A 25413-nucleotide genomic window follows, 5' to 3' on the forward strand; every position below is an offset into this window, starting at 1 on the left:
ATAAAGTTCATAACAAATTAATACCAGTCTGCTCTGATGCATAATTTAAAATTTGTGATCAAACATACCCTAATGTTTTAAGCCACATTAAAACAAAAATGAAAGTGAGGCTTGGAATGCATAAATAGTCTGGTGCCATTCCATTCAACAGTTTCCAATTTATAAAATACATTCAGGGAACATGATCAAAAATGGCTTCCTCGTGAATGCGTGGTTAATACGCATCTCTGTAGTGTGAGCTATCCGTACATCACATCCGATTAGATATTGAAATGAGGTTGACCCCTACATCATAGGTCAACCTTACAATGGACGTACTGGCTGGCATCAGACTTTAAATGGCTGTCCACAATAATCTGCCATTTTGAGTCTGTGTTCAGACTAAGACTGTTTCAACAGTAAGGACTTCCAAATGACTCTGAAGTAGGATAAGAGGCCACAGCTGGAGAAAAAGCCCGGATTTCAAAAATCTCATAATCTCATATTTCTCTCGTATTGGTGTTATGCTATTGTGTGACATGTTTTCAACCTACGTTTCATGGTCAAAGTTTCAATCAAAGTCTTGTGTTTGTGTGTGCATGACCTAAGGGTAAACTCAAAATACATGTATAGTAATCCCAGAATGTATCTAAGCTTTTTAAAACTTGTTTGGTTTTTCTGTTTTTCTTTTCGTGTTTGTGGAAAAGTGGGCATTTGGCCTGTGGTTCAGTGTTTTTAACTTTCCCCCTTATGACTGACTGACAGTTGCATTGGATAGACCTGTTGTTTCTTATGTCAGAATATCAGGTAGTTTTACTGACATTTTAAATCCTTTTATTTGTCACAGCTTTTCCCAATGTGGGCATCTATCCTTTTCAGCTATCCCTCCAAGGTAAGGACTAATTATGCTTATTGTAAAAATCGACATGTAAAAATAAATCAAGTATTAACAAATTGAGCAACAAAGATGTAAGTTAGTTGCTGCTTGTTGGAAAACAAGGTGGATAGAACAGATATTTCAGGAAAAAAACTGATGCTACAGTTAAGAGTAAAAGCAATTGCCCGTCACTAAACTAAGCTAGATCGAGTGATATCGGGTCCAATAGTGGTCGAGTTGAAAAGTTGTTGCTCACATTTACAACTTTTGTTTTTTTATATTTAAAGTCATGACGATAAAGCGAGTGTTATAACATAAGTATTTTGTTAATGTCAACCATTTTCTTAAATCAACATTGATCATTTCATTTCCTCAAAATGACTTTTGTACTCCCCTCTTTTTCAAATGGTAGCTTCCAGGCAGCCTGCAGGTGCGACTGCAGAACTGTGAGAACTGGGCCCCACCAAGTCTGACCAAAGGGGAGGTCACCACCTACCATTCCTCTGTGCTGCTGAAGTGGCTGAAGAGACTGCAGTTCAAGATGGGGCAGATAGAGATACAGTCCTCTGCGGCCGCACAATTCTACACTGTCTAAACATAGTTACGGCTAAGGTATTTGAGCTGAGTAATGGATATTTGTGACCTGTCTGTCATCACAAAATGAGCATAAAGTCAGAAATTGCAGTAGAGTGGAGCAAACCAACATTTGAAGGGGTGTTTGATATTTGTTTTTCGGTGGACCTTAATCTGTAATTTTGTTCTATCAGACAAACCCATTTTCATTGCGTTTATATGTCTGTGGGCCAGACTGTATGTTACAGAATGCGCACGCAGTGTCTGGCAAGTTGTTATGCTTTTATGAGATGATCACCATGGTCATTCATAGCCACTTCCTGGCGTGTTCTGCCTTCACATCTTTATTCGATGCACACAGAAGAAATTGCTGTTACAACAGGCCTGGAGGTTCTTGAATTCTTCCTGTCTGTCCATACTACCAGCCTATGTGGCTGCCCCGACGTAGAACAGGCGGCGGTGGATTAAGCACTTTGGTCCCGGGAACCCTCTCTCTCTAGCTGCATAGCTGTCGGCACTTCAGGTCTTTCCACTTACTCCCAACTTCCTAACATTTAATACATGTGCTAGTGCTATCGGTGCAAAATTCTGCAGTGCTAAAACGTGAAAGGAGTAGGAACGCAGTAATACCAGACTGGTGTGGTTTTTTTTCTTTTCGTTTTTTTTGTAAAGTAAAACGTGGACATTCCGCAAAACGCTGATGCAAGAAAAAGTTTCATGCCAGTATAACGGAGAAACACACTTTCAGTTTTGTTTGTGGAACTTTTGGGGAGTGTGGCCTAGTGGTTAGGGAGAATATTCTGTCGTTTCAGGTCAAGGAAACTGGAGCTAAACGCCAGCCTGATGGGCCATATTTGGCTTGTGACAGACTTTTTACCTAAAATGCGTTATTCTGTGGAATCCTTACCCTGAATTTTTAAATGGCTGAAACGTAAGGGTCCAACTTTAGAGAACTATATTATCAAGTTAAATGAGCTGTGATGGGAGTCTACAATGACATGATTTGATGTTTTTTTAAAGTGCAGATATTACATATCTGGTGCCATATATTCTTAAAATGTATACTGTAAATTTTCTGAACAAATATTGTAGTCCACATCAATGAGTATCATACTTAATTACCATTGCCAATACATGTATTAACATTTTTTAAGCCTGGTTCATACTCAGTGCCAAAGCGAATGCGAACACAGATTCGTGACATCCCTTCAGATACTCACACTGAATCTGCAAAGTTGGACGCATTTAAACGCTGGCGAATTTTGCATCAAGTATTTCATGACATCGAATTCGCTTTGCGTTCGCATTTAAAGTATGAACTGGCCTTTACAAAAGTACAAGTCCACAGTATGAAATTAGTGTCCTGTATCAAATTACTACTATTTTGTAGGAAGAACCTTATTGATATCTGTGAATGCTTATGTATAAGAGTGATGATAGTAATTTATTTAAATTTTGAGTGTGCTTTAGAATGAAAAAAAATTGTGAACAACTTCATAAGATCTTGTATGGTGTATCCGTATGTTTTCATCCGTCCCCATTAGTCGTTAATGTTTAATGTAGCAGTATTTATATTAATCTTTTAAATTGGTAGAATATGTCAACTTGTTTCAAGAATCAAAACATCTTGTCTTATTTATATAAATATTAATAAATATTTATTGTTATTTTGGTTGCAACTCTTATTTATAGATCAATAACAATATACATGTATCTATTGTCAAGTGCGATTTTCTTTGCATGTTAAGTTTAGAAGGTTTTGTATGTATCTCATGAGTCAGTAGAATACTTCTTTTAAGAATCAGGACATTTAAACTCTTATTTAGAGATAATTTAAAAAATATTTATTGTTGAGTGGGTTTTTTTTGTCAAGTAAAGTATTCAGGATCGAAGCTCTTATTTGTTGAGATCAAACAAAATTTTCTTTGCATGTTACTATTTATTATTATTAAATTAAGCACATTTTTGGTATTTATCAGTGGAAGAATATTCCATCTTGTTTAAAGAATTAAACATCCCAACTCCTGTTGATAGAAAAAAATAAATATTTATTGTTGATTGCCGTTTGCTTTGCAAGTATTCAGCAAGCTTGATAACGAAAGAAAACCAAACTTTGATTATTGTTGTGCTAGTGGTCAAATTGTACTACAAATATTAACAAGTTTTTGTAGAAAAACACATTTTAAAGCCGATTACAGAATTCACCGAGAAAGGTCACTCCTATATGTTTTGAGCCATTACGTAAAAGGGAAGCTAAATAAATAGTACCAGTCTTAGTATTGAATACTCATAGCTTGGACAATTGTCTATATCGCTACAGACATTACAATAAATTCTGCTGCGCAGATGTGTTTCATATTATGCTTTGTACGTCACAAGGTATGTCAGAAGTTTAAATCGGTGCTGTCTTGCTCTGTTGTTGTTTACCATATTTTACCAGATGTGAGAAATATTTATTGAATAAATCAAGTATAAAAATCCTGATTGTTAGCTTAAGTCAAATGTGAATAAGTCGGCACAGTATTACAAGACACTTTTAAAATAATAGTTATTGAAGCAGGAAAACAGGTATTAATAAAGATATATGAGAGGTTGAATATGTTGTTTTCAGTTTATTTTAGTGAACAAATTGTGAGGCACATGTCTGTCCTTTGGGTACCATGATGAAGTTTTTTTATAAAGCGATTTTTATTTCGGCATTTTGGAGGGGGGTGTTTCATAAAAGCTAGGAAAGGAATACAATAGTAATAATATATTTCTGACAACTATTTGTTTTCAATATTTTTTTTTATTTCTCTAGCTCTGTACATCTTATGAAGCAGAGAATTACACTCAATGTATCATATAAATTGCTGTTAATGCCATTTTAAAATAATCCCCAAGGTTATCTCCGATAATATATCTGAAAAGACTGCAGCAAACCTAGTTGGTTATTTCAGTCAAACGAACTAAAGAAATCAGGGAATTAAACAAGAACCATTTCATCTTAAAAGGCGAGGAAATTTTCCAACCATGATATATTTCCTTACAGTACACAACCCACACAGAATTTGCCATGGCTTGTTCTATAGACAAATCCGATCTGGTACATGCAAAATTGCACACGTAACACATTAAAACAGTTATCAGTCAATCGAAAGGCAAGATTAGTACATTAAATTAGCCACATTTCTCAACATTACACAAATGACAAATGTTTATGAGTGCAACGTTCAGAATAATTTCATGAGATAACAGATGGGATGTTCCATTCCACGCAGCGAAGCCGAGTGTAATGGAACTGTTAAATACCGAATGAGATTATATTTTCCATTGCACAAATGTGAAACATTCATTATTTGTTTTTGATTTACAACACCTGAATAAATCATTGTCATCTGTTTGGTCAGATCCACCAATATCGTGACCGTGCAATGGAACTTCTATTTACCGTGGAACAGAACTTCTATTTTTGGCATGCGGCCGGGCCGTGGGTTAGGACGAATATTTCAATGACATGTGATCAACGACCTACCAATCAGATGATGGGGATTTATTCAGGTGTTGCATAAATAGAATATATAACCTATTTCTATACATTAGCTCTACATTAAAAGTACTAGAATGGCAAACTGAATATGAAGAAAATTTGCCTGGATTTAGCCCTATGTACAAAACGTACATGTCATTCTGGAGTTACTTTCGTCATTCTGGGGTACCTAACACCTCCATTACTGAGGCCCCTGCAACAGCAAAAGCATTGTGCTAGCTATTGTTCAGATACTCCATCACAGGGCAGTTGCTTTGTGCATTAACATGCACAATGCTTTCACATTGAAGGGGGCCTCAGTGTATTGTCGTAGTATACTGGGATTGGTCAATGGGATCGGGCAACTCCACAATTTTTTAATAACAAAGAATCTTCCATGAGTCATTATTCCATTCAGAACCAACTTCAAATCCTCCTAGCAAAACAACAATGGAAAACCTCTATAATAATTTCAGTCATGAACTGAAAAGATTCACTTCTGCAAGGTCATTAATTAATCAGGCTCACAAACAAATTTACAACACTAAATTTGCCTTGAAGTAAGTGGAAATCAAATCGTGGGCCTTGTTATATTATGTCCTTAATTAGAACTGGTACAAAAATAGAATTAAGCATTTCTGATGATAGCCAGGAAATCGGGAATCTTAACTGCAAGTTGCATGAACTCCAAACCAATGAGCATTCCCTTGACTGACACTTTACCCAAAAAACAACAAAGACGGTAAAATACGAACATTATTAGCCATCAATTATCAACTTCAATGATTCAAGGCACATTTTGACATTGGTCAGGATCAACCATTCACATCTTGTCTTGTTCCAACAACAGACCTGCATCTGGGAAGTTACAAAATTCCATGCTTTGCACGACTCTCTGCAGCGTGTTTTAGTTTTAAACGGCATACAAGAGAAGTAACTAAAAACACAGAAATCATCTGCTACTAAAAAAAATTGCATGCCTGCAATATGTTGACTTGAATAAAATATAAATTAAAACTTGAAGTCTATACAACCATTATGTTTCAACAATTTGTTCATCTTCCATGATTGTTCATCACATTTTAAAAATTAAACAACACATACTCAAGCATAAATTCCTAGTTCATAATAAGTTAATTTAGTAAGAATATTCAAATGAGTTGTTCAAATAAAGTTTAAGCAGCGGGGAAATTCAAAGTGTGCATGTATGTGTTCTCCTTGCACAAGACTGTAGCAATCTAAAGGGGACCCAGCAGTGCTGTGCACAACGTATATGCAAGAAGATGCAAATAACCAAAATCCTTAAAAAAGAACTGAATTGACAGTATCACACACTTCATACAGTCAAGCAAGTAATATGCTATCTCATCTCTAACGTATTAATTTCTTTTGACATGTTTTCCTTTCACAGTGATTGAAGAATTGCATGTTTTTGTACAAGCCAATGAAAAGGCATCGCAACAAGTGTGTTTTTTTGTTTAATGTTAGTACTTCTAGGGTTACCTCACACCCTGCTCATAAACAAGGTTAATTAAGCAAACTTATTTTTATCTTACGTGTAAAGACATGCTTAGTGTTTTTCTATCAATAAATTCTCAAAAAGGTCATCATTTAAAAGTTCAACCAATAAAACAAATAGAATCTCCACAGGCCAACAGACATTTCACACATTACATGTTCGTGTTATGTAACTGAATAATAATAAAGTTGAACAAATAAATTGACTACAGCTGGGGTTGAACCTTCGACCTCCAGATTACCGTTCCGGTGCTCTATCAACTGAGCTACCCAGCCGTACGTTGGCGTTTTTTTCCAAGTCATGTACCTTATGACACTGGCAACAAACTGTGGACAATTTAAATTCTGCTCTCAGTTAATAAAATTAAAATATGTTTAAAACCCAAACCCTCCTGTAGGAGTTGTTTGAAAAAAAATAATATGTATTTTTATATTTAAAACAATGCCACACAAAATAGAACAATGTTTTTTCATCAGACAAATCAATGAACATGATTTTTCTTGACATATGTTTTAGTACAAGAATATGGTCATTAATTATTCCCTTTTGTGATATATATTCAAATAAGATTAAGTCACACATAAAAATCACAAAACATACAGAAGACAGGATTGGAATTTGTTCTACAAAAAATGGACGAGACAACGTATATATTTATAATTGTTATTTAAAGTTTTTGATAGCATGATAAAGTTAATTTAAAATAAAATAAGGTTAACAAATCAACTAATAAAGGGCAAGGAATTGTATTAAGAAGAGGACATGGCAATTTTTTAAAAGGTCAAAGCTTTTAAAATAAAAACAACACATGACAAAATTTAAAGACAGGGAAAAGTTGACCGGTTTTGGAATGAGACCTCGCAAAAGACCTATTCGCTTAACAGGTTACCAGCCAAGGTGTAATTCAATGGATGTTGCTTTTGACTGGTTCCCCGCTGTTTCTTTATTATTTTGCTAAATTTGCTGGTAATGGAATAAAGCGAATTCAAAGAATGTACTCCCTTAGAAATCTGTATAAGCTCTAGTTATATTCATTATTGAATATATTGCACTGAATCATTTCACAAATAGTTTTGCACGCTATTAGGATAACTTTAAAACAGTTTTTTTTTAAGCACAAATAATGCTTTAAAAATAATCCAAAGATATCTATCTCTGATCATAACAGTATTATATGCTATGGTATCCTTTTACCAATATTTGATACACAAAACTATCCTTTCTATCCTCATACCATTATGCTAATTGTTTTTAAATTATCTGAGGGTACTTTTTTCCCAAGCACACACACAAATAAGGTTATTTGCTAAGTTTGACAAAATTATCTTGAAATAAACCTCAGACGGAAACACTAAGCTCTTTAATTATCATTTTTATAAAGTTGAAAAAAAAAATTGACTGGAGCAGGGTTTGGACTTTCACCATCTACTAAGTAACTCAGAGTTAATGATTTTAATATCAAGGAACAACGTAAACCTGTACTTCATTTTTATTATATTTGAGTTGAGTACTGAAGGAACGAAGAAGGAATGTACATGTAACGTTACTTGATCTTGGAAATTAAGTGGCATTCAGTTAGCAGTCGTCTACCTGCAATGGAATGGTACCGGTATGCATTCCATGGGAAATAGAGTCATTCAATAATATAAATATAGTCCGGGATGAAATAATTAACTTATTCCGGGGTAGAGATACGCAAATATTGACTGCTTTTGAGTGCTATAAAAGTATTCAAATATTGACTGCTTTTGAGTGATATAGTATTCAAATATTGCCTGCTTTGAGCAACAATGTATACAAATATTGACTACTTTGAGGGATGTAGTACAGCTAGCCTCCCAATGTACTTTGTGGAGTATTCAATTTTCCCGAGGTGAAGCTGAGGCAAAATAAAGCACTCTGTACCTCACCAAATTTCTAGTACTGCAAGATTTATAAGCCCCTAGGTCCTAGTATGCACATTAAGGAACATAATGTCACAGGGGCAAAAAAAAATGGCACATTCTCTGTATTTTCAATGGTGATCACACCTTACTAAAACAAACTGTTAATGGGATCCATCTTTTTCAAATCCTGGTAAATCCTACACAACCTTCTTTGTGGATTTTAAACGATTTGTGAGGGTATACGGTAAAAATATCACAATGAGAGTCAAGGTCAACACCACTTGGACCTTATGCATTGCATGGATCACAGAGGGCGCGGTTCCATTTTTCTTTTTACTTACAATAAATGTACACCTGGTTTAATACCCCAGCGATACAAAACCACTGCCCTCTGACTCGACTGAACGCATGAAGTCTATCTTGTCACCATGGTTGCATCATCCTGTTCCATATTTGGTCGTCTCAAAGGCTCCTTTGCGGAAGAACATGGCAAAGTCGCAGAGTGTCTGTTTGGAGAGGACTCGGTCAGGTCCAGGGGCCAGGGGACAGGATGGAACCTTCATGCACATTGAGATGAAGTTCCTCAAATAGACCTGAAAGACGAGAAGAACAAAATGAAAATAAAACATCAACAAGATCCCATTTTTGCTTTAAGAGAGTTGCCTACCTCAAGGTCCTGTTTAAAAAACCACTTCACGCCAGTATTATTTTTGCTGACAATTTTTCCAGCCAACTTTTGGTATACAGCCAAACGCCACATATACTGATTCACAAGAGTCATTTCAACAGTATTTGTACGATATTTCTTCCCGCAACCTCATATGTTTCAACACTCCGAATGTGTGCACTGGAGCGTAAATTGTAGAACAATAGGATGTGCACAACGGCCAATTCAAGATCAACACACGGTCCACCTCTATAGACTTCACGGACTTTCTGTGTGTGTACAAAAGACACGAGGGATTAGCATGCTCAGACGTCAGCAGGAGGCAAGTCGAGGCAATCTTGACGTTTTAACCCATCAGCTGTGCCTGTGTATAAAAACCAGTCAGTTCCTGTTATCACGTCCTCCGACGCGAACTGTATAAAGGGCCGCTCAAGGTGAGGGCAACACAAAGTAGGAATAGAAAAGAAAATATATTAAAAAGGAAAAATACTTCCAAGTAGAATGCTTAAACTGGGACAGATCAAGATCAACTGTGAAAACAACATACAGGAGAGGAGCTCCATAGTGAGACAATTTGAACAATCACAGCCTTGACTGTGATTGAAGCCCGACATGCGTGCTCTTGCATATGATGTGCAGGTCTGGAGCATTCAATACCATTAGAGAGGGGCATGTGTTGTTGTCCAATAAGTGAAAAAAAAACATATGAAATGAATTGAATCATTGCAACTTTCCTGATAGACATGAAAAGCTCTGACATGCACTGGTCTGCCCTCCTCATACCTGTGTGTCAATAAAAACCTTGACCATTAAAGTTTAAACAAACAAATGGGGGAAAGGTGGATCTTATAATGCATGAAAGTTGTTGATACTCCAAACAGGTCAACTTCCCAGAAAATTAATTGATTGATAAATGACAAAACAATCCCCCCCCCCCAAAAGTAAATAACGCTAATGCCATCAAAAAAAATCTATCCTGTCAGATCCAAGGATCCTCCTTTTGGTCAATTCTGTTCCCTTATATTAAGCCCATCACTCAACTGCCTGACATCACTGATTAAAAATATCGGCAGGGCTTTTCCTGAAATGGCAGGAAACGTGCCAGCCTCCCTCTTTGGACAGCAAGTTTAATATACAAGTATTGGGTGGCTTAGAGTGAAATGGGAGGAATATTATCGCAAGGTAAAATCTGGACTTTTCCATTTCACGAGGCGAAGCCGAGTGAACTGGAAAAGTCCAGTTTTTTACCAAGCGATAATATTCCTCCCATTTCACAATTTAAAGCCACTCAATATTTGTTTTATATAACTGACATATAGATCTTTGTCATTTGATATATTTGAACTTTTATTTCAATACAAAATTGGTGGAAAATGTATTTCTCTCTTTCAAACCACCCCTTCACGAAAATGTTTGAACCCAACTCTGTAGTGCTGGCTCTTTGGAACAATACGCGCTACGCGCAACGCTGAACGCGCATACTAGCATGCATTTGCACACAAATACCGCGTAATGGAACAAGAATGATTGTAACTGTTGAACAGTATTTCCCATTCCCCATGGGCGAATGGGACTTTTTGAGCCCTGGCGTGAATGGGAGCAATAACCAATGTCACGTGATGTGAGTTTCACCAATCAAATGACAAGGATCTGTTTGTCAGTTATATAATTGGTTTTATCATACAATTAACGGGTAGTTAGATACGCAAAATTGAGTTGGCCTTTGTTCAGTGTTCTACGGAGATGAGTTTGCCTTACGGAGACTGTTTTTAGAGGAGTGCTCTCATCTTCAGTGCAAAATCACTGTGAGCTGGCTTGTGGTTTGGGAACCATTATACACGGCACTTATTGACAAGGTAAGGCAGAGAAATCAGCTTTGTAGTGTGCTTCAGAGAAACACGGGGCTTGATAAAGATAACGAGTTATCCTCCTGCATGGAAGACCATGACAATTGGTAGATCGCCAAGCCGACTGTGGTTGCTAGTGAGATTGTAAATGGAGCTTTTGTTATTGGGCTGTACGAATAACGAACTAGCATACTGCTTTTACATCATTTTGTTCAAAAGCAACTGCATCTTTGTGAATCATGATAAAATATGGAGCAAATGCTTTTACTTAGTGCTAAAATATTTGCATTTGCTTTAATTTTTTTGGAGTTAAAAAGAGTGAATGATTCAGATTTGAAGTAGATACTGGTCACATTTCAAGGTTGGGTACGCATATTTGAAAAAAGGGGAGGCAACTATTTCTGTGCAAAAAAAATGGCTGCATTTATGAAATGTTATCAGCACAAGAGAAAAAGTATGTCTGTAATGTACAACTGGAAATAGATACTTAATTTCCAATCACATTTATGCAAGATGTCAGCAAATTTGTTTTTGTATTGCATAAATAGAAGAAAGGAGAATTTAGGGTTTAAAAGATCTGGGAAATGTACTATGGTGCTGTACAGAAATATTTAGAAATAGCTGCTTTAATGAAATGTTATCAATGTGTTACTTGAAGAGTTATCATTTAACTCAACCATACAAACAAGCGAGAAAAAAAGCAATGTAAGGCCAAAAAAAAAAGTCTCCGGTTTCTGGTATGGAGCTTGCCCAAAAAGTGGTGCGGCGACGCGGCTTTTTTTTTTTTTTTACCTGTTTTTTTTGCTTCAAATGTCGGCTGATGACTGCAAATGGTGTCCGACTAAACTTAGAGCAAATATATGGGAGTCCAGAGAGGCCACATAAAGCTTATTCTCGACCATAACCCCATCTAAAAACACGTTAAAATTGTGCAGCAGCAGGATTCCAGTCTAACCAGTGAGTTTGGCGTTTTGAGACATCATCTTTCATTGAAAAAAAAAAATTTTCATTTTGCCGACGCGCATGGCTACGGCGACGCGCGCGCATACCAGAAACCGAAGACTTCTTTTTTTTGGCCTAATGAAAAGTAAAATAGATTTTTTTTCATATAAAATGATTGATGTGAGAATTAGACACATTTTGTTATTTACAAACAGAAAAAACTATGATTTTATGTATAACCTGGAACATTTTGTTCACCTGTTTGTTTCCTTTTTAATTAGGCTAACCTGTTTAAAATTTACTTTGTAAGATATTTCTGGGTGTGATCGACCAACCAACCGACCGATCAGTCGACTGACTGACCGTCATTTGTGACTCAGACTGGTTGTACACTGTTGAAGGAAGCTGGGCAGTGCTATCGTATAGGATTACCCTGTAGCACCAATGAATGGGCTAAATCAGGCCCATTGGGTAATACATGTATTGGGCAAAAGCATTTCGTTTGGAGTAAAAACATTAACGGAAAAAAAACATGCATCAATCTATCTCAAACTTTTTTCCTTTACAGTGAAACATTCAGCGCGGTAGCAACTGCCTCATGCTGTTGGGCTATGAGTGCGCAGCCAAATGATTTGTGACAATAGTTTCTCTTTTGTCTCCTACATCTCTCTGATTGGAATTACAAGGTAATGCTTTCCAGATCTTTCACATGCTAAATCCTCCTTTCTTGTATTTATGCAATAAACAAAATGTGAACTAGCCCCTACCTAGGATTGAAACTGAGCAGTGTGTTTTTCTTTAATATCATTTAACCTCGAGTTTCAGCTTTAACAAAATTACTTGGTTGCATTACATGACTGCAGACAAATTTTCTTCATCATAGACTTGAATCAAGTCGGTAATTGGAAGGTTTTATTGACGCACGCATGCACCGCATTGCGCCGGGAGGATATTAAGACATACAGCATACCGTTCCAGTGTGCAGGGATATGATGTACATCCTCGACCACAAGATGCATGTGCTTTGATTCCAATCACAGACTTGAATAATCTGTTTTCAGCTTTTTGGACAACGTATGAGAATTGCTACCAAATTGGACAGAACACTCTGATTGGCTAAGAATCAGTAGGATGTATATATTTACACCTGGCACTTATGCAATACGTGTCTCGCTCGGTATGGTTCATGTGTCTGAATCCATGAATGCATACCACGTATAGCCTAGAATGAATTATTACTCGAGGGGTCGAAAGCTAATTCCCAGGTCGTTTGGTATCCATGCATATTATATTCTTATTTAAAAACCACAATTCTGACATTCTGATTTCTAATTACAATTGAATCATTTCATGTAGCCGCCTTTGTGTGTTTCTTCCTTGCACAAAAGAGAAACTATTTTTTTTTTAAATCCAGCAGTATGAAGCAGTTTCAACTCTACCAGTCCAGTGAACGTTTCAGAGTAAAAGAAAACATTGATTCACATGGATACAAGTATTTGCTTTACTCCAAAGTAAAATACTCTTTCTATTTGCTGCAACTTCCCAGCAATGCTAGTTTTGATTAATACAACCCTTTTTGTGTGGTATTTGCTTGGTTTAATAACCAACCTTTCCATCTACAGTAAACGACTACAGTGACGACTTTTGCTGGCATACACAGATGATAACACTCGTGCATCCCCACTGCCCAACCTACGAAGAGTGTCATTAAACAGACTAGCATTTGGTAGGAGATGAACGTGACAAATATGAACTCTCCCGTTAATGAGACACTCGGATGGACCACTGAAACGCCAACAGTGGATTCTACAGAGTGGCTTGTTATTATAGGCAGCGTTTTCTTGGCTCTGACGATCCTTCTGATCGTCGTTCTCAACCCACTTTGCCTTCTTGTTCTGCACCGTGCCAGCGGCATTCAGGAGACGACCAAGTTGTTTATGGCTTCGCTAACCACTTCTGATCTCTGCACCGGGATTTTTGTTGCACTACCACTGTTGCTTGATTTAATATATCATTACACATGGGTGTTGGGAGGTTTTCTTTGTACAGTATCAGGCATCGTGATCCCGACGTTTTATACTCTGAGTTGCCTTTCTCTCATCCTTTTAACGGTTGATCGTTATATCGCCATCATCCATCCGCTGCGCTACCCAAGTTTGATGACACCAAGGGTGGCAAAAGTCATGATCGGTTCTGTGTGGGCGGCAACTTTCATGGTGTATATCATCTGGTTTGGGATACTGATGAAAAGTGAAGTAGACGACACAGGTCTTTGCGTCTTCCCTTGCAGGATGTGCTTCTTTGCCTACTACTGTATATTTGCCCTTTCAACTGGGATCATCCTAATAGTTTATGTCCGCATTCTCATAGTTGCCCGACGCCAGGCCCGGCGCATCGCTGCTCAATATCCTGTCGGGAACTCTCTGGACGAACAGAACACTCGGCGGCCAATCGGCACCAAGTCTGCCACGACCGTGTTCCTGATAACTGGCGCAGTGTTCATCTGCTGGACCCCTGCATTTGTTGCACTACTGTTATTTGCCATCGACATACAAATATCTCATAATTGGCTTACAGTGGCACAAACTGGCTTCTTTACCAACTGCTGGCTGAATGTAATCATTTATTACTGGAGGAACCGGGAGCTACGCCAAACCCTGCAAAGCATGGTATCATCATGCTGTCGCTATTAAACATTTGCCTCGCAAACCGTTGTGACTGGTAACATATTTCTTTGATTGATACCGGTACCAAATCAAAGAGGTTTGGAAAGAAATCAATTCTCATTGTAATTGTTGCTTGGAAAGATAAATGTACCCGTGCCTTGTATGATTTGTATTCTATTTTTGAGTGCATCATCAGGGAGATGCTAGTTATAAATTTCTATTTAAAGCGGATAATGAGAATATACAAAACAGGAAAGTTGTTACTCAGTTGTTGTGCACACGTTCTTTGGGTGTGGTATCACAGTAAAACTTGGCTCTAGTTTCCCCTCTGCCTCTGAGACGATTTTAGTCACAATTCAAGGGAGGCTTACAAGGAGTTTGGACAAACACTGCAAAGCTTGGAAACTTGATGATACACCCGACATGAACAATAGTAAAATGCCCCAAAAGTTGGTTGAATTTATTTTTCAAAGAAGATATATTTTTACACTAAAACGAAGACAAAACTGATTTTGAGGGGACAAATTGTTATAAAATGTGTATTCCATAATATTCCCTTTTTGGCCTAAGTTACAATTGGCTTTTCAAAAAAGCCTCCATTTTTTAGAAAATCATTTGTTTTTGTTCTGATCTTCGTTTTTTTCTGACATCATCATGTTTTTTTTAAATAGATTTTAAATATTTGAAGATTAAACAATTTTCTTTTGCATTATACATGTGGTTTAAAACAGAATAGCAATTTCAGTGCTTAAATTTAAAATAATTTCGTTTTATTTTGTTAATACATGCACCATAGTAGTCAGAAAAAAAATGTGCAATTTCATCATAGCTTTAACATCTAGTGTATCTTTTTGTAATTACATTTAATAATTCATTTATTAATGCATAGGATACATGTAATATCAGGCATACATTTGCAAATTACAATACATATCAAAGTACATGTTTGTTTACTAAGATCAAAATGACAGTTTAAACAAAATTATCGAAAATTTAGAAAAATGCTAAACGGAAAGGGAAATGAGAGCAGACATTAAGACAAGACAACTAGACAGATAAAGAAAAGAGAAGAAGAAGTAAAGAAGAAAAAAAGAAAACAGGGCAAAAGTCTATTTTTTCTGTATCCCTGTTAGGCAAAATATAAAAAAAATTATGTTAAGCATCCCCGCCCGCTTCCTTTTTGGAGGTCGTCTCCTTTTTTTTAATTGAAAAACAAAAGCCCGAAAAAATGATATATTTAATGATCTTTTTCGAGGGGAAAAAAGGGTCGTACTTTTAGACTCAAAAAGCTGGTATGTCATTTCCTGAGTCCAAGTGGCGGCCATTTCAAACAAAAAAAAGCTGGCGGCCGTCTTAAATAATAGCCCGGCCGGTCATTTGGAAAATGGGTTGGGCGGCCATTTTGGGGGAAACAAAGGTGGTCGTTCCTTTTTTTTTTAAAAGGCAGGACGCTCAACATCTTTGTCTGTTTTTTTTTTATTTGGCCTTCTTTAAGTTTGTAATTGAAGTATCATTAAGAATGAACTTCAAATGATTTTTTATTTGTAGGGTAGGTATTTTGCTATTCATGATTACTCTTGGAGGACGATTGAATTGAGGAGTGCATCCGAAGTATAAAATCATCACATGTAACAGTGACGGGAAAAGCCCCAAAATGTAACTGCAAAACACAATTTGACAACTAGATTTATGTTTGTGGACAAACACATAGCTGTTTCGGCAATTTGTTGTATTTCTATGTTATGTTGTAGACTGATGGGACATAGATCAGTAGAAAGTCGCATAGTAGTGCCAATAGTCCGTAGATATAGGCTTATAAATATTAACCTTTAAGATGACGTAATATTTCATTTGATGACGTCATCATGGCATCACTTCACTTTTCAACTATAACACATCCCGGCTTAGGTACATACCTTATCAGACCAATTGAACTGCCGATACTGGCAATAGAAAAATGCACTTTTAATGTGATGTCACGTGGCACGTGATGACGTCATGATGAAGTCGCTTCAATTTTCATCCATAACACATCATGGTCTAGGTACCCGGTACATAGCAAGTTTCAATCCAATCGGACCTATAGTTCTGGAGATATAGGCCTTCAAAATATGCACGCTTATTGTGACGTCACGTGACACGTGATGATGTCAATGTTCAGCACACATCTGTGGGTGCTCGTCTAAGTGTGTGCCAGGTAAAAAAAGGCAATGGTATTGATTTTAATGCCCAAAGTGCCCCAAAAAACGTGTAGAAATGCTATGGGCAAAATGACAACAACAAAAAAATCTTAACGAAAACAAAGGCTGTTTCGGCAATGTGCCGAAAAAGCCAAAAAGCAACATGCATTAACAAAATAACTCGATCAACATCCAACCAACCGACTTGAGGGTCAATCTGTTAAAAGCCCAACAATATCAGAGAGTAGACCTGAAACAAACAAATTAAGACGTGACAAAAGATGGAACGGACATACAAGACAAGCAGGGCAAGCACACAATCACAGAACAATCAACATCAATTCTGCACTGGTTAGTGCATTAATAGCCAACAACATCATTCAAAGATTAATGATTAACAGTCTAAGTGTGTGCCCCGCAACTCCGTGTAAGAGCATTCTTTGAATGACCAGCAGAAAACCTTGCAAGAATTAAGGTGACACTGCAATGATGTGATCTATTTTCTTCTAAGATTTGTGACAATTTTTTGTTTTAACATATTGAGGACGCATGGCACAATCAACTTCTCCTACACTGTAACAAATTATGTCATTGTTTTGTTATACCGTGGTTGAATTTCATTTGAATTTTGTGGAATCTTTAGAATGTGTTTTGTATAATAATTAAAATGTCGTCTTTGTAAACAAGAAAGATATCTTTTCCCTATTTTAGCAACCCTATTTCATTTGATACTTGTTTTGAAGACCCTGGAGAGTTGGGTGTATTTGTCCTGATTTTTTAGGCAGGGGTAGTTATCATGTGTGTCTAAGGGAATTTATTTACTGGTCTGCACCCGATTTCACGAAGCGCTGCAACGCGTCACAACTCGAGTTACGAGGTGTAACATGTCGCAACTCGCGACGCATCGTATCATCCATTTCACGAAACATGGGATGAGTTGAACGCGTAAGTTACGATGTGTCTGGTGGTCATCGCAAAATAAGAAGAGTCCTTTTCTTAGCCAGTTTTATGCCATAAACATCACCCAAACGAGATTATAATACAGAGGCAATGTGTGTAAAGTTGTAAATAGAAATTTCGTTGAATAATTATGAATTAGACTGGAATTATTGCAGTTCAAATTTTAAAATAGCTATACAGTCCACTGACAGCTTGTTTTCCTTCAAAATTGCATCGCACGGCCGCCATTTTGTTTTAACAAATTTCGAGCTGAGATCCGACAATTCTTTGTTGAATATCAGAGGATTATTTACTGTACGCTGACTAAATACATAAAACAGTCACCGAGTTATGCTTTAAATACATCTACAACGCGTTGCACTTACGACGTATTTTGTGAAATGGATCGCAGGACACGTCGCAGCTGCGACGCATCGTAGAGATACGACGCGTCGCAGCGCTGCGATGCATCGTAAGTTACGAAGAGTTTCATGAAATCGGGAGCTGCATCCTTAGGATTGTTCACAAGGTGCCCTCGAGTGTTTATGCATGGGGTTCAACAATGCATAGATCCAAATTCATAAGACAGAATTGAGATTAAGATTGAAAATGCAGAGGTTATATGAATCTTACCTCAAGGTCTGCCCTGCGCTTGGTGATGGCCTTCTCAGACCAGTTGGTGAACAGCCTCTTAGGAGGAAAGTTCAACAGGCCGATCTGCAGGAAAATCAAGCGATCATTTCAAACACACACTTCAAAAAATTTATAAAAATGTATATGTATATGTCATCACTCTATACTGCAAACCTCAATAGACAGACAGATTGCTTCAGGCTTTTTGTGTCTTTCAGTCACTGACTTCAACGCCCCATCCCCACTCCCCCCCTCTACCACTCTCCCATCCCTGAAAAATCTTGAACTTTAACACCCCAACCAACCCACCCACTTCAGAAAAACCTGGATTCTCCACTGGAACACCCCCCCCCCCTCTTCATTATGGGTGCAGGCCAGTTAATAGGCAAATCACGATTTGCATGCCCTCACATTCTGAGGTATTAGAGCACTGAATTGGAGGTTTGGGTAACACCATGTGAATGATAACTCTTAGTGAGTTGTGTGGTTCTGAGAAGAACCGGTTGGTTTAACTCGACGTTTCGAACAATGTGCTCTGCTCGTCATCAGGAGCATTGTGAGGGCCATGAACTTGAGGGTTTGTAAAAAAGAAGGGTGCAAGCCATGCAGAGGACAGCAAGCTCGTATTTCTGTGACATTTGTAATGAAATTAAGCCCTTAAATGGCTCTTTTTCAAAATGGTGATGGGCTTCAGGACTGCGTGTAGGGGTGAGCATCTTTGGATGGAATTTTCTTCCAAAAGTCATTGGCTAACCCCCCAAAAATTGAACAGAAAATGAAAGATGATGAAATAAGCTTTAAGTTGATGTGTGTCTCACACACCTTGAAGTGCACGTAGTTATCTCTGAAGTCTATGCCATTCTATTTACTGGTCTGCAACCTTATAAGCCTCAGTTCATAAAAGTTTATCAATCCGGATTATTACCGCAGCGTGTTTGGTATCAGTTCTATAGTTACATACACCTACTTTGAGGAAAGATCTCTAAATAGTTTGGTTGGTAGGTTCCCAGATTCTTATGTGCAAATAACCCTGAGGGCTTTTAAAGGGATACTGCATCCTGGCACACCCCAATTGGGCTACAAAATGCGCTTTGAACGAAATGATGTTAATCAGAAAGAATTTTTTTTTTTTAAAGTAGGATATAAACATCCACACAACTATTCTTCAAAAACTGGACGTTTTTGTGTTATTTGGGTCCACTTTTGCGAGACAAAAAGTTGAACTGCTTTGGGTGCTAGTTGTGATTTCATCCATAAAGTGTTCACCTTTTGCGGATGTGTAAGAAACCACATTTTGTGCATTGGTGATTGGTCACCGCTGTTCGCGTGCACGGTGCTCGTGTGTTACAATCGACACACACAGCGTATATCGCACATTGACTGAAAACGACAGGAAAAACGTATTCGTACACCGTTATGGCCGATGTAAACAACCGGGTTTTTTCTTTTCTTTTCTCGGGAAAAGGTAAGACATTGGGTTGGTTTCCTTTCAACCAGATGTTTGAAATAGGAAAGTAAACAATCCAAAACATGAAATTTTCGGGAATTTCAGGTCATAGTGGCCCTTTAAGGCTATTTGCAAAACATATCAACAAAACAACATGGCATGATATCAATCAAAATGCACCCCACAGTGGTAAACACCACTTCACCCCGTAGCTTGCATGTTATAAGAAGGCAAAAAGATGTTTGTGGCTCAGGTAAGGTCTATCTGGTCATTAGTGAAATGGCCTTTTCAAAAGGTACACGAATTGTATCTGTACTCCATGTATCTATCACTGACAGGACTTTGATCCCTGTCGCCAGACTGACTTAAATTGGCAAAGCAGGTGTAGACAGACAGGCACACAAATTACTGTTGTCACTCACAACAGGTCTATATGGCCCAAATGCCTATATTCATTAAACTTGTGGTGAAATTAAAATTAAAAAAGTCTCATTTTGGGACAAGCAGGCCTGTTGACAATGGGAGAGACTCACAAAAGATGATCACAGAACGGCCGTCATATTTGCCATGTAATATTGGGGGGAAATTCTATTTTTCTTTTGCACTGACAGTTTAAAAAAAAAAATTGTGGACATTTTTGCTTTTGTGCGAGAAATAATTTTTTAAGAAGGCTCCTAAATGCATTTGTTTTTTTCTTTTGTCTATAACTGCCGGGTGCTGACTGTGCTGTTGAAGAGTAGCACTTTTAGGACTCTGTAGCTCAAAGAAAATATTATGGATCATGTCTATTACTTGTCTTTGGGACCCAGTGATATTTAAATTAAATGTTGAGAAGCAGATGACATTGAGCTCATTGTTAGGTCTAGTAATACAGATGTGCACTTACTGCAGGCATTTTGCGTTTCATGTAGTCGTGGAGCTCCCTGAACTTGGAGTAGCGCCGGTAGACCTGCCACCTCTCATCCAGTACCTGTATCTGTTGACATATGAATACATGAATATATGAATACTTAAATACATGAATATATGAATACATGAATATAACAAAAATGAAGTCCAATCCAGTCTCAATTCAAATCACAAATATCCAAACCAAGTCAAATCACAAGTCATTCACAAGTAAAGGTCACAAGTAACAAGGCTTGAACCTTAAAAAAGCAACGACGTTCTTGTACTTCATTTTAAAAGCTTGTAAGATGGAAGGACTTTGACAGTTTTTGGTTCAGGCCTAGTTTTGGCCCAGGACACTAGTGAATGACAGTGGATCGTTAGTACATACCTAGTGTAGACATTCCTTTGTTTTTATGTAATTAAGAAAAACCTCTTAAAAACTCATTTTACTCACACTGTGAAAACACTTTCAACCCACTATTTTTTCTATGAATCCCTTTAGTGTTTCTCTTCATTTTGCCATGAATAAAACTAACCCAAAAATGCCTCTAAACCTGTTTTCCAGAGAGAGGAAACCCTTGTGTGGACGTGGGCAAGTCCACACAACGTCGCTGCTACCTGGTTTATGTGGACATCTTTTGTTTGGAAGTCCACACAGTGAATTTAGTGCTTGTACACTAGCGCGCCTGCTCACACTAGCATCTTGGGAATCCTGTAGTACCCATGTAATTTTCCTTTATTTTCTCCCTAGGCTTTCCTAGGGAACCAATCAGCGGTCGTGAAATGGTTTACAGTCAGACGCGCGCGCTCGCATGACGGTTGTAAACATATGCGCTACATGTGGTGATCAAGCATCGCTAATTAGATATGCAACGCAGTGATGCCCCCGCGCGAGCTCGTGACTACCGGTATCAAATAGGAAGCCACCGTTTTGTTCAAAGACGTTAATATTTACAGCCTGATTTACATAAATGATCACGCCCCCAATGCTGCAAGTTTCCCAACACTAGTTCAGGCCTGGCCAGGAAATTAAAGATGTACTCTCTGCACTCTTCAATAAATTAATTTTTTTTTTCTGATGACACATTTTCAACTTTTATGTTTTATTTTCACGAAAAAAAACCACCTTTTTTTTCTATTTTGGGCAGCTGCAACCAGAAGCATTTATTTTGGGTTGCTTTTGTGCAGAAAGAGATGGGCCGAGTAGACCGGTTCCCAGTCCCTTCATTATGAGTTTTGATAAGGAGGCAGGAACAAGTTTACCATGCGAGAATTGAATTATTGCCAAGATGGAAATAATTACAATTTGTTGAAAAATTATTCCATAACTCAACATTGGCTTTTTTTTCTGTTAATGCCTCATTCAAAAGTGAACAACTTTTGTACTGCCAGAAAAAATAGCAATTTAAGAAGAAAATCTACTTTTTTCAGAATGCAACTCAAAAAAATAACATACACAGGGAAGAAGATAAAACAATATATTCATTTTTACAAGTTATTCTGAATAATCTGCCTTAGCTGGTATGACGTATCAAAAACCACCCCAGTGGCCCCGTAACATGGATACTTACATAAATGTACAAGGAGAGTTTTGAGCTGGTACCTACCTGTACTTCAAAGACATAGTGGGCATCCCAGCCGTGGCCCCGTAACATGTGTCCCAGAATGCTGATAATAATTGGGTCTTGCAGCACCTCTGTGTGTGGTGTGATAGGTGAGGACTGCCAAAAAAATAAAATAAAATAAAACAATCATACGAATAACGAAAGGCATATAGGATCATTTGCTTTTCATGCATTTTGTTTGTTCCCAATAATAACACCACTCAAAATCCAAAGAAGAAAACCTAACCTGTTGAATCAAATTAGGTTTTGCCCTTCACCGACGTTTAAACACTGTATACTCGGTGTGTTACCTCCCGAGTGAAAGCTGGAAAAATCACTCGTGTGGGATTCGAACCCATGACCTCCTGCTTTCTAGTGCAGAGTGATTTTTGTTTCCAACTTTCACTCGGGAGGTAACACACTGAGTATACAGTATTTAAACGTCGGTGAAGGGCAAAACTTAATTTGATTTATATCACCCCGACGCAAAGAAAAAAGAAATTCCATCTTATAACCTGTTGAAATTTCAGCTCAGTAGATATTACACTTTTTGAAAAAAAAAAGTGAACATGGCCATGCACAAACAATAACACTCCTTATTTCCAAAAAATCCGTCCATTGATCATTGAAAATCACCTACATTTCTTGATTTCTTAAAATGACAGCAAGGCCAGATGGAATAATTTCATGGAGTGTTTAGTATCAGGACGATATTTAATCCATGTAAGTTTTTTATAATAATTTGGTAGGTTACTTTTTTTGAAAAAATTATGCAAATGATGCTATACGCCTTTAAGATATCATTTCCGAGTTTGGGAAGAAGTCGCTGCAACAAACATCAGGCATGCAACAGGGACTTTAGAAAAGCCAGGAAATTCCAAACCAAACAAGACTTTTTATAGTGGTTTTTCAATTTGTAATGCCATTCATGAGAAGTGAAAAACGAGGAAATCAGCAGATCTGAGGAACAGTTGCATGCCTGAAACATCTTCCAATCCACCAGTAATAATTAAGGTCAAGTAAGTGTAGCTTAACTTTGGGGGTCACAACGGATGTTTCATAATACACAAACATAATTTAAGGAGAAGTGGCAGTCAGACTTCTACGTATCATTATACCATTTTTAGTCAGCCTCCAAGAATGTACCAAAAAGTGCACAGTTTACATTTCTGTGTGTGGAAGTTTTGGTATGGTACCACTACCAACCTGACCTGTGATCACAGCTGTTGCACAAATGGGAGTTTAGGAGCCAACACGGGTACTACTACACTTCTCATTAGGATCCCTTTATTTTCTTTCATTTCCTATCATGTCCGTGAAAGAATTTCGCTCATTTATACACATTCAACATTATTTGTCCTACTAAACCCAATACTGATCAATTTCTCAAGTTTATCATCGGAATTAAACAAAAGGGAAAACTCCAAGTACTTACAAAGGAGTATCTTCTCTTTGGTGGTGAGTTGACGTTCCCATTCCCTTGCAGTGACACAGCCCCATAGGAATCACTCCTGCTGAAACAAATACAAGCAGTTAAGGCCAGTTCATACATAGTTCATAGCAAATTTATGCGAACGCGAATTTGTGACGTCGCGGCAGGTTTTCCCACTGAGATTTCCGAAAAGTTGAGCACATTGCAACTTCGGCAATTTTTGCAGCTAATGTTTCATGACATCAAATTCTTGCTGGCTGGTCTCAGACCAATTCTGTAGTCGAGTTCATCACAAGTCCCTGCAAGTCCATCACAAGTCCATCACTAGTCCTCCAGTCCCAATTCAACTCACAAGCTATTAAACTGAACTATGACAAAGGCATTCCTTTGTTGTTGTTCATCAACGGTTACATCCACTGTGACTGGACTTGTGACTGGACTTGTGAGGGACTTGACTACACCAGTGTCTTAGACTCGAAATCAACCATCAGTGCAATGATTCTGAGGCTGTATTCAGACTAGCTACGGACTCATACACTTGTCTTCCCACCTGTTTTTGATCTGTTTCTTAAGCTGCTCCATCTCTTGCCGGTGATCTCTCTTGAGTTGCTCCAGTTGCCTCTCTCTCTCCAGCCGATCTCGCTCATGGTCCTGATGGAGCTGCTCGTCTCGCTCGCTTCTCTCCTCCGACAGTCGCTTCTTGACCGTCTCCTCAACCAGCTTGCTGATCCTGTCAACGAAGATTTTGCCAAATATTGAAAACCACTTCATGAAGTTGGTGTTCATATACTCATACAGTTCACATGTGATCTAAAGCCAGAGGGCACACTGGTTAAGTGTTTTGACAATCTCTAGTTGGGCAGTGATCATGCCCCATCACTGCATATTGCTGCACTACCCCACACTGTGAAATGCTCAAACATTGAAAAAGTACTTAACTTGTTCTTCATCAGAATTCACAACCACTGAAGAGAATTTGCAAACCCTTTCTACACTACAGGGTGAGTCAAAAAAAGCGGAACCCAAACCCCCAAAAATATATTTCATATTTAAAAAAATATGTAGCACCAAAAATAATAATGACTGGAAAGCCAATTTCATAAGCTACTTTTAGATAAAAAAAATATTGAAATTGCTCAATCTGTTCAAAGAATATCACCAGTTAAACGCAATGACCCTAAAACCTGTCTCGTTAAAAAAAAAAACAATTTATTGTGTGTTTTGACTGTTTGGAACAACAAAGAGAATGACACAGAATACTTGTCTCAACAACTATCAACAACTGTAGTACACAATATCTTTATTAACAACCCTGTTTATGCAAACAATTATGATTTATAAAATCTACTTTTTTTAAAAGACGGGCCTTCAAAAGGACTTTGATGAATATTTCTAACATTTAAACTGAGATTTTATCGCTGATGATGTTTGAAGGCAATTGTGACGACGATTCTTGAAATCGCATTTTTTGGACGAGACAGGTTTTAGGGTCATTGTGTTTAAATGGTGATATTCTTTGAACGGATTTTTTCATCTAACAGTAGCTTATGAAATTGGCTTTCCAGTCATTATTATTCTTGGTGCTACATTTTTGTTTAAATATGAAATATAACTTTTGGTGTTTGGGTTCCGCTTTTTTTTACTCACCCTGTAGCAAGAATCCAACATGGCTTTCACACGGGTCCAGCACTCGGGTAAAATCCAACCCTGGCAAGGACAAGCGTTAAGAGGCTCTACCCAGGTAGAAAATCCAAAATCTACTGCCGACTCATGTTTCACTCAAAGCATACCCACGTTGACTTCAACACGAGTAGACGAGAAAA

General features: G+C 37.7%; 2 protein-coding genes across 4 annotated transcripts in view; one reads left to right on the forward strand and one right to left on the reverse strand.

Moving 5' to 3' along the window:
* The window catches only part of LOC119742985 (protein unc-79 homolog), a 58377-nt gene extending 55821 nt beyond the window's left edge, over positions 1 to 2556 (forward strand). Inside the window, exons 50-51 of the mRNA XM_038219281.1 lie at positions 827 to 871; positions 1269 to 2556. Coding sequence (XP_038075209.1) covers positions 827 to 871; positions 1269 to 1451 — 228 coding nt within the window. The 3' untranslated portion in view covers positions 1452 to 2556. The remainder of the gene's footprint in view (positions 1 to 826; positions 872 to 1268) is intronic.
* A 5397-nt stretch (positions 2557 to 7953) lies between these two features.
* LOC119742632 (kinesin-like protein KIF16B) overlaps positions 7954 to 25413 on the reverse strand; it is a 76313-nt gene continuing 58853 nt past the window's right edge. For all 3 annotated transcript variants that reach the window (XM_038218763.1, XM_038218761.1, XM_038218762.1), the window contains 6 exons: positions 24141 to 24320; positions 23594 to 23669; positions 22162 to 22275; positions 20550 to 20639; positions 18217 to 18300; positions 7954 to 8935 (listed from right to left, as the gene is read on the reverse strand). In XM_038218763.1, coding sequence (XP_038074691.1) covers positions 8780 to 8935; positions 18217 to 18300; positions 20550 to 20639; positions 22162 to 22275; positions 23594 to 23669; positions 24141 to 24320 — 700 coding nt within the window. In that variant the 3' untranslated portion in view covers positions 7954 to 8779. The remainder of the gene's footprint in view (positions 8936 to 18216; positions 18301 to 20549; positions 20640 to 22161; positions 22276 to 23593; positions 23670 to 24140; positions 24321 to 25413) is intronic.

This window comes from Patiria miniata, unplaced genomic scaffold (assembly GCF_015706575.1).
Source record: "Patiria miniata isolate m_02_andy unplaced genomic scaffold, ASM1570657v1 HiC_scaffold_6, whole genome shotgun sequence".
NCBI lineage: Eukaryota > Metazoa > Echinodermata > Asteroidea > Valvatida > Asterinidae > Patiria > Patiria miniata.